Below are 8,306 nucleotides of genomic sequence, written 5' to 3' on the forward strand. Positions count from 1 at the left end.
AAACCAGTTTTTGCGTTGTATTATTATATATTCTGCATATTTTCTTTTGTTTGCTTTCTGTTAACACCTTTTCTGTTGTTGGCTTCACTTACTGCACTTTATGATTCAGTGCTGTAACAGTTTCCTTACCTCGTACTCCTACTGATCGTGTTTCTCAACTGAAAATAAAATATGACTTGTGAAAGTCCTCTGCGTTGTTCATTTTCAATAAAAAAACATTACGAACGTATCTTCGCACATGCGCGCTTTGATATAAAGTCAGTAAAAGTCTGCTAAAATGTAACTGCTTATACTTTCAAAGAAACAAGAACAAAAAAAAAACATTCGGTTAGGGTGTGGGCAAGCAAAACACGATTTAAAAAAAAGTAATTTTCTTTTCGGAGACATAATCAACACTTTGAAATGCGCGAAATGCGTGCGAGCGCGGAAGCCGAACCTAGTGGGCCGTCGCAGTGCGGTGACGTCACGCAAACGTGGAGACGCCTTAAAAAGTCTAGGTGGTGTTGCCTTGACACGGAACATTCGCACAGCTGTTGCAGCTCGATTTCGCCGGTGCGTCGCGCCGCTGGCAGCAGCAGCTGCTTCACACCACGTCATCAGCCACGGCGCCGCCAGCAGCTGCTCCGCATCACGTAACCAGCCAGGTGATCGTGGAGGCGCCGCCACGGTCACGTGCTGCCGCCACCCTGAAGGCTCTAAATGCTACCGTGATGTGGTTATCGCTACAAAATAGGTTGACTTACAATTGTGTAAATGCGGTAGTTGGGTGCGTAGGCGGGGGGATCATTTATTTGCACATGTGTGGGAACAGCTGTTTGTGTTAGGCGACTTTTGGATCAGTGGTGATCTTTCCTTGATATCTTGCTACAATAAGTGCTACTCAATCATTCCTTTTCACCCAGTGGTCACAGCCACACCCATGGCAAGCTATGGAATTTCAGCGGCCTCAGATCTGATGGTCAACCCAGCGATGGTTGTAGGCACCCCTGCAGATGGTAAGCCCTTTGACGATTGTTTTGCCAACACATGTTTGTGTGCATGTTGTATGAACTGATTCTGAACAAATTATCCACAGAAGCTGTATCGTGTACGGCCACAAATGCATTGCAAGCCAAGTTATTGGCCCCATGTTTGATGCATTTCACCAGGGGTTGAGAATAATGAGGACATTTTAAAAGCCCCATCACAAGAAACTCTAGCAGCTTTAGTGAGTGTGTGTACTTACAGGTCGTACAGGAAATCACCTCGACGTTTGTGGATTTATGTTTGTCTAATCAGTTGGAAGGAACACCCCTGTTTCATTTCTCAGTGCGCAACATGTGTTAAAGTTGAACGGCTCACGATTACACATTAATGTTTTTGCCATCAGCATATGAGCAGTCTTAAGGGCCCTCTGAAATTTTTTACAGGTTCTGCTAAGGTAGATAATGAGCTAGACTTCAGACTGTCGCTGCTTCTAAAGTTCTCATGGGTGTACTTTTGTTTGTTTGTTTTTCAGCCCAACAGCTAGGAAGAGCTGCACCAAAAAAGCCTGCTGCTCGTGTTTCTAAAAGTACGTTTTCATTTCATTTGTATTGGATGATGCGCCAGGTACGGACCACCTTGAGTGCCTGAATTAATTCTCGGTTTCAGTAGCTGAATCCTGCATGTAGCATTTAGCGGCCGTAGTCTTGCTGTTAATGCTGCCTCTCTCTGCGGGCAACAGGCTTTCTCCTTCCACTTGAGATGCTTTTGCCCAGCTTGCTCTAATTGTCCTTGTAGGCCTGCGGCCTTCATTGGCACTCATGTAAAGTTTCACTGTTGGATTTTTTATAATAGGGAAATCGGCTGCACAGGAGAGTAATTTGAAGTGTCTTTAGAATGCTTGGAGCATGTAGCTACACAAGGTAAGGAGATAAGCTCAGAATAGCCTTCAGTGCACCTCTCAGTAAATTGGTATTCCATGTAACTATGGCAGTTTTAAGTGCGTCTGACTGCATAAGTTGTGAAAAGCTTGGCACTGACAAATATTAACCATGACGATGTGGTCAGAAAGGTCTGAAAAGATGCTAAATCAGGAACTAATTTTACGTCAGAAATAATGTATTGTGTACTGTTGAGTATTTTGAATACAAATGTTGCAAGGAACTTGGCAGGTGGGAGGAAGCTGTGGCATATGCATGCTAGGAGTAGCAAGAAAAAACTGAAATTTGCAGGTGGGAATATTGAGAGAGTTATGAAATCTTTTCATACAGATGCAAAAATAATGTGATAACAAGATCCTGAATGAGGCTTTACATAGTGCACTTAGTGCACTGTAGAATTTTTGAGCTGTGAGGCAGGGTGTGGGCTAGTGACAATGGTGAGATATTGCCTAGATTTTGAAAAGAGGCAGGAAAAAGGAGCACTCCAATGTACCCTATTTGAAAGCTAGTGTATCGCTTTAACAAAGGAAGGTGAATAACAGTTTTAGCCGTGTAATTCCATGGAAAGGTACCAAGGCAGGGTACATATGAAGAACGGATCTTGTTAAGGAACAAGAAATCTTGTCTTGAACCATTCAGAATTGGCGCTCAGAGTTATAAATTGCTGGCATCATAAAATCAACACAAGTAAGCATAATACTGAGGAGCGGCTATGAGAGCACTGTTGATGACAGTCATGTATGGGGCTTGTGCTGCTTGCTTGTTTGGTTGCTGTAAAATACCTGGTATAAAGCATTAATTGAATCAACCACTCTTTTCCTGAGCTCTTGGAGTACCTGTAGTGGGAAGCGGCTTCGGTACCCCGGGTGAAGATGGTCAGGTTAGTGTGCACATTTGCTGTTTGCCACATACTCCCATGTATAAGTATAATAAACATAGGTCAGCCCCCGAACTTTTGTTGCATATAGCAGGAGAGGGGTTGATCAGCTAAGCACGAATTTTGGTGCATGTAGTACAGTTTACCAAAAGCCCGGACCCATGATTTTTCAGACATGCTTGATTATTTGCACTGTTTCGTAGCACCAGGACACGGACCATAAAGCCAATATATAAGAGCACCAGAAATTTCGGATGCACCACAACTGACTGCCCAATTTTCGGACCTTTCGTACTCTCTGCCAATGCCCAAGCTGCCATACAATTTGTACAGCAAAACCTCATTAATTCGAACTGCAGGAGAGACTGAGAACTTGATCAAATAAAATGAAATTAAAACTTAAAGGGAGTCTTATAAATTTTGAGACTGAAATTCTACGAGTCAGCACATTGTGCCAGCATGTGTTTGAATTCATAGTGCTTTTGAACGTCGCCCGTCGCACAAACTTGAACAGTATTCATAGTTTGTGGAACTCATGTGTGCCTAGCTTTTCGTTCCGAATGCGGGTAGAGGTAGCAGGGAAGCTAATGGGAAGCGTATAGCTTCACGGTGGCTGCGAGTTCGGAAGAAAACGATGGTGCATTTCGAAGCGAGGTCAGTGCAACCACGGAAAAACACCGCAAACCTGACCTTTGTTTCTAAAATTGTAAACACCTTAGTTTCAATGACAGGCAAGACTCCTGTCATTATATGCAAACCACTGCAGAGTGCATATTATTGGATATGGTACTGATTTTGGCTCTAATCACTAGGTCTAATTATGATGGCCAAATCCGATTGTGCGCTTGCTTTGGCGGTTTGTTGGCTTTTATCATTTCACCATCTTTTCGTACTTGGTCCGAGGCCTTTGTAGTGTGGGTGCCACGCAGTTTGCGCAGTGGCATGTTTGCTTTCGTGTCTAGACTGTTTCTACCTGTGTGTTTGTCAGCGACATGCCCACGACAGGCAGCACAGCCAGGCCAAAGGTCAGTTCTATTCGCCTGCACTACGTGAACTAGTTCTCACGGTGCTGCACTTCGCCATTCATTTCAGCGGTGCAACAAGATGGCACTGTCTGCACGACGCCATTTGTTTCAATAAAGTGTAGACCTGCAGGTCTAGCTCATGAAAGTTCAGGAAAACTGTGCACCTCTTCAGAGGTCGGTGCCAAAATGCTGCAGCCGCAACCCCCATGGAAGCAGACGACTGCTAGCGCTTTGTGATAAACGGCGGAGATACTCAAATTATTCCACTCGTCGATGTGAACAGTGCCTCACATTGGGCCCGCCGACTCTTATGGAACGTGACTGGCCACACGAGAAGGTGGCGACGGAGGTGGGGATGGCGGCCCATGGCGGCACCTTGCTTCTCTTGACGAACCCGTTACTGGCATCTTTCCTTTGTACTAATAAAGTTAAATTAGTACTCGAGGCCGGTAATGTTAACTAAAAAGTAAACACGTGCATGTAGCATGATGCACGTTGTTGCAACAATCGCTTAACATGAAAGTCGGCGCGCGCACTCGTCAGTCGTGTTCAGTAAAACAACACCCGTGCGTTTTGCTGCTGCGAGGCTGCATCGAGTCTGATTCAGGGCAAGACTTCACTTCAATGTGCTGTTAGAAAATTCTTCATGCGGTTCGCGATGTTGGCGGCCGTTGATACGGGAACCACGCTGCTGGCTGCAATTTGGCGACGTCACTAAGGCTAGCGAACGACCAGGCCTGCACTCGACCATTCATTTCGGAAGCAGCCAGTGCCAAGCTTCACTTGAACTGCTGGAACTGGCGTGGCACGCTCGCGGCACCGCCGCGGAATTTTACAAAACTGGTGCAAGGAGTGCTGGCGAATCGAACAGACCTCAAGCTTGTGAATGCTGTCACCACCCGTCATCTGTGCACATGACACGAGGCAAAATTTGGTCGTGAGGACGTTGAGAATGTGCAGAAAACAAGTGACTGCTTTCTACGGCATATTGGCAATCAGTGATTTTTTCAGTGAAATTTGATTTTTCGGACATTTTTGAAGTTCTTACAGAGTCCGGAAAATCAGTTGAACATATTCCTGCATGGTGCGGTAGAATGGTGAATGGCAAGGTGGGCTAGTTGGTACGAATCCATAAGAAGATCTGACAGGGCACAAGACAGGATGAAGGAAGTGACATACACAGCACTGAACTCATGACTGAACTTTAATGAAGGTAATGCAGAGGAGCAAATCATGTGAATTGTGCATGTCACAAGGCACCTGATCAGCAAAGGACAATGCATGTGCAGGCTATCAAAACAGCAAAACAGGCTAGCAACAGTGTTGCAGGCTAGCAAAACAATAAAGATTGCGAAAAGGCCTCATGATTCCAATAGGCACCTGTAAAAAAAAGCTAAATTCTTTGCCTGAAGAGCCGGTAAAGTTTTGCTAAAGCAATATTGACTTGCCTTTTAGATATGATACGCTTTGAAGTGCCCATGTTGCACGCGATGCTTTCGCAGCACAGTATTCTTAAAACAAGGAACATTGTTTTGATTGCTCACCTTGCACGCACAGTATGTTATGGTATTGAACTGGTGGTTTGAAGGCCCATGTACTGTGCGATGTCAGTGCACGTTAAAGAACACCAGGTAGTCGAAATTTCCGGAGCCCTTCGCAATGGGGTCCCTCATAGCCTGAGTCACTTTGGGACGCTAAACCCCCATAAACCATAAGCCAAGCACATGAAGGGCACTAATCGTCCCTTTCGAACTCCCAGTCCTTGCATCTAGCAGTGCACTGTGCAACTTTTAAAAGATCTTCCTTGTTTTAAATATACCTCTGTGTTCTTTAAATATCGGTAGCAACATGAGTATGAGCTTCTATAAGTGTATACCTTATTTCAAAAGCCATTCAATCTTCTCAGCAAACCATCACTGGTTGTCCAGGTAAAAGAACTTAGCTGTTGTTTTTTTACAGGTTTTTCTTGCAATCATGAGCCCTTTTTGTTGCAGTCTTGTTATCCGTTTTGCTTGCTTGTAAATGTTGTGTGCACAGCATCTTTCCTTGCTCATGAGATGCTTTGTTACATGCACAATTGAGTCGTTGTTGTGGCTTAGTGCTTATCATGCTCGGCTGCTGACCTGAAAGAATTCGATTTGATCCCAGTTGCGGCTGTCGCATGTTGATGCAGGGGAAATACTAGAGGCTTGTGTACTGTGCAATGTCATTGCGCATTGAAAATCCCAAGGTGGTCAAAATTTCCTGTAGCTGTCCACTAAAGCGTTTCTCATAGCCTAAATCGCTTTGGGACGTTAAAACCCTATAAACCTTGAACCTGCACAATTGGTGTGCGATGTTTCTCCTTTGTGTTACTTTGATTAAAGGTTGATAGTTCAAGGCTGTGTATGTCACTTTTGTTTGTACTGCCTTGTGGGCTGTAAGTTCTGTGGTAACCCAGCACTCGGTGCAGATTAGTACAGGCAAGCCAGTGGCGTGAATGTGGCATCTGGAACCAATCTATTAGTAGTATGAAGTGTAAAGCGGGACTTTGAGTGTGGGTTTGGGTGTACGGCGAGTATTCGTTGGCCTCTGTTACTTTTAGGCGGCTTCTAGGGTGTGAGTGGTAGGGGGGAGGGGGAGGAGTATGTAGGGGCATGCTTTGTGAGTGGTGGCTATAGGAAAAGTGAAGAAAAATGGCTGCTGTGGGTGGGGTATGCATATAAATGAGATAGGTGCATTTGAGGCATGGGAGTGTGACCACTTTCTAGCTGGTGAGTTGGACATGTGGATGATTTGTCCCTTCTGGTGTAGGTTGAGGGCGTGGAGGCAAGGGGATGTATGTTCTGTATAGGGTGCCTGCGAATGTATGGAAGCGTGAAGAGCAGTTGTAGTAATGCTTTTTATAAATTTAAGAGCCTTGCTTAGCTGCCTTGATTTTGCCTGCGGGTGAGGGCAGCAGTAATTGAGCAAGGTGCGTAGCGAACACTTCAGAAAGAATTACATTTGAAAATGTGGTGGTATTGATGTGGGGGCATGAAGGTTTGAATTGATTTTGTAATCCAGTATGATATGCGTGTAGCTAGTGCTCAAACTTATGCTTCCTGACGAAATGTGGAATAACACTTTTGATAGATAGTGTGATGACAGATTGAGGTAAGGTAGATAAAACTATGATTTAAAAAAATTAAAGTGCGAATAACTCAAGCATTTTAATCCTCTGGCCTCGTTTCAGCTCCCTCAAGAGCATTGGCAAGGTGAATGTAATGTGGATTGTTGAGTATTTTAAATGAAGCTATACGAGCAATCTAAGTCTGGAATTTTGAATATTGTATGGCATTCAACAGTACTTGTGGCTTCTCTAAAATAACATCAAACAACTAAGTACCAGTAGTGTTTGACCAAATGTTTATTTTGCCCTTTTCATTTTTTGGTGTCATTTGAACCATTTGCAGGTGCAGCTCGGGAATGGTGTCCACGTGAATGCAGATGTGTGGGTGGCACTGATGATGCAGACCACAGACGCTGCATTTTGCAAGCGCCTCGCTGTTGCTTTGTGGGGTGTAGAGGTGCTTGCAAAACGCAGCGTCTTTGGGAAGCAGAGCAATAAAGATATTGCAAAGGGCAAGACGATGGTGCATCCGCCTCTTTCACCTATGAAGTTGGTAGGAATGTCCTGTGAGTAGATGCAGCAGTCTGTTATGATTATCTTTGTTTTTGTTCTGCAGCTGTAGGATGACGAACATTCTAGACATAAAACATGCAGCACAAAAGTACAATCAGTGTCAATGACAAACAGGAGTGCTGAGATCTGAGCAGCGAAACGATAAGATTTCAATCAAACTTGGTGAGATAATAGTGCACTTTATTCCTACTTCTGTGGTATAAATTGATGCGTGGAATTGTTATTTCACCTCGTCTATAAAATTTTTTCTATTAGTTAAAATTTACATGATATTGTGTTCGCTTTTCATTTGCTCACTGGTGTACATAACATTATATATTAAAGCTCAATTTTGTAGCCTATTAGAGTGTAACAAATTTATCACAGGTACTCTGCTTTGCACTTTTGTTTCACATACATATCTGGTCAGTCTAAGTGCGAAATATAAACCTGTTCATTTTCTCTTGTGATGCAGACATTGCAGACATCAAAGCATGCCTTAAACTCACTGAAGAAATCGTGTCTGGTTTTGGTAGGCGTCTGATTAACCTTGAAGTAAGCATCAATGAGTTGAAATCAAATGGGGCGGGGACGGAGCAACTAAACGCTTTCACAGCTAATGTTAAGGATATCCTGAGGAACCAGCATGAAATATTTCCCAAATTTGAAGACCGTGATCGGAAATCTAACCTTGTGGTTTTTGGCATTTCAGAGCTCGAAAATGAATCTGAACTTGAATTGCGTAATGCAATAGTCAACGATGTTATCAAGCATAGATTGGGAGTGACCTGTTCTTCTATTGCAAAAATTCAAAGACTAGGAAAGGGTTCGTTGGTAAGGCCGGTTATTTTAAGTTT

The 8,306-nt window shown here is 43.8% G+C and overlaps 1 protein-coding gene across 1 annotated transcript; it reads left to right on the forward strand.

Moving 5' to 3' along the window:
- Positions 1–907: 907 nt before the first annotated feature.
- On the forward strand, positions 908–7,581 carry LOC144107040 (BEN domain-containing protein 5-like). The gene is made up of 4 exons (XM_077640027.1): positions 908–995; positions 1,499–1,552; positions 2,729–2,784; positions 7,241–7,581. Exons 1-4 carry the CDS (start codon positions 920–922, stop codon positions 7,469–7,471), a joined length of 417 nt encoding a protein of 138 aa, XP_077496153.1. The 5' UTR covers positions 908–919; the 3' UTR covers positions 7,472–7,581.
- The last annotated feature ends 725 nt before the right edge of the window (positions 7,582–8,306 follow it).

The sequence above is a fragment of the Amblyomma americanum genome, chromosome 1, assembly GCF_052857255.1.
Source record: "Amblyomma americanum isolate KBUSLIRL-KWMA chromosome 1, ASM5285725v1, whole genome shotgun sequence".
NCBI lineage: Eukaryota > Metazoa > Arthropoda > Arachnida > Ixodida > Ixodidae > Amblyomma > Amblyomma americanum.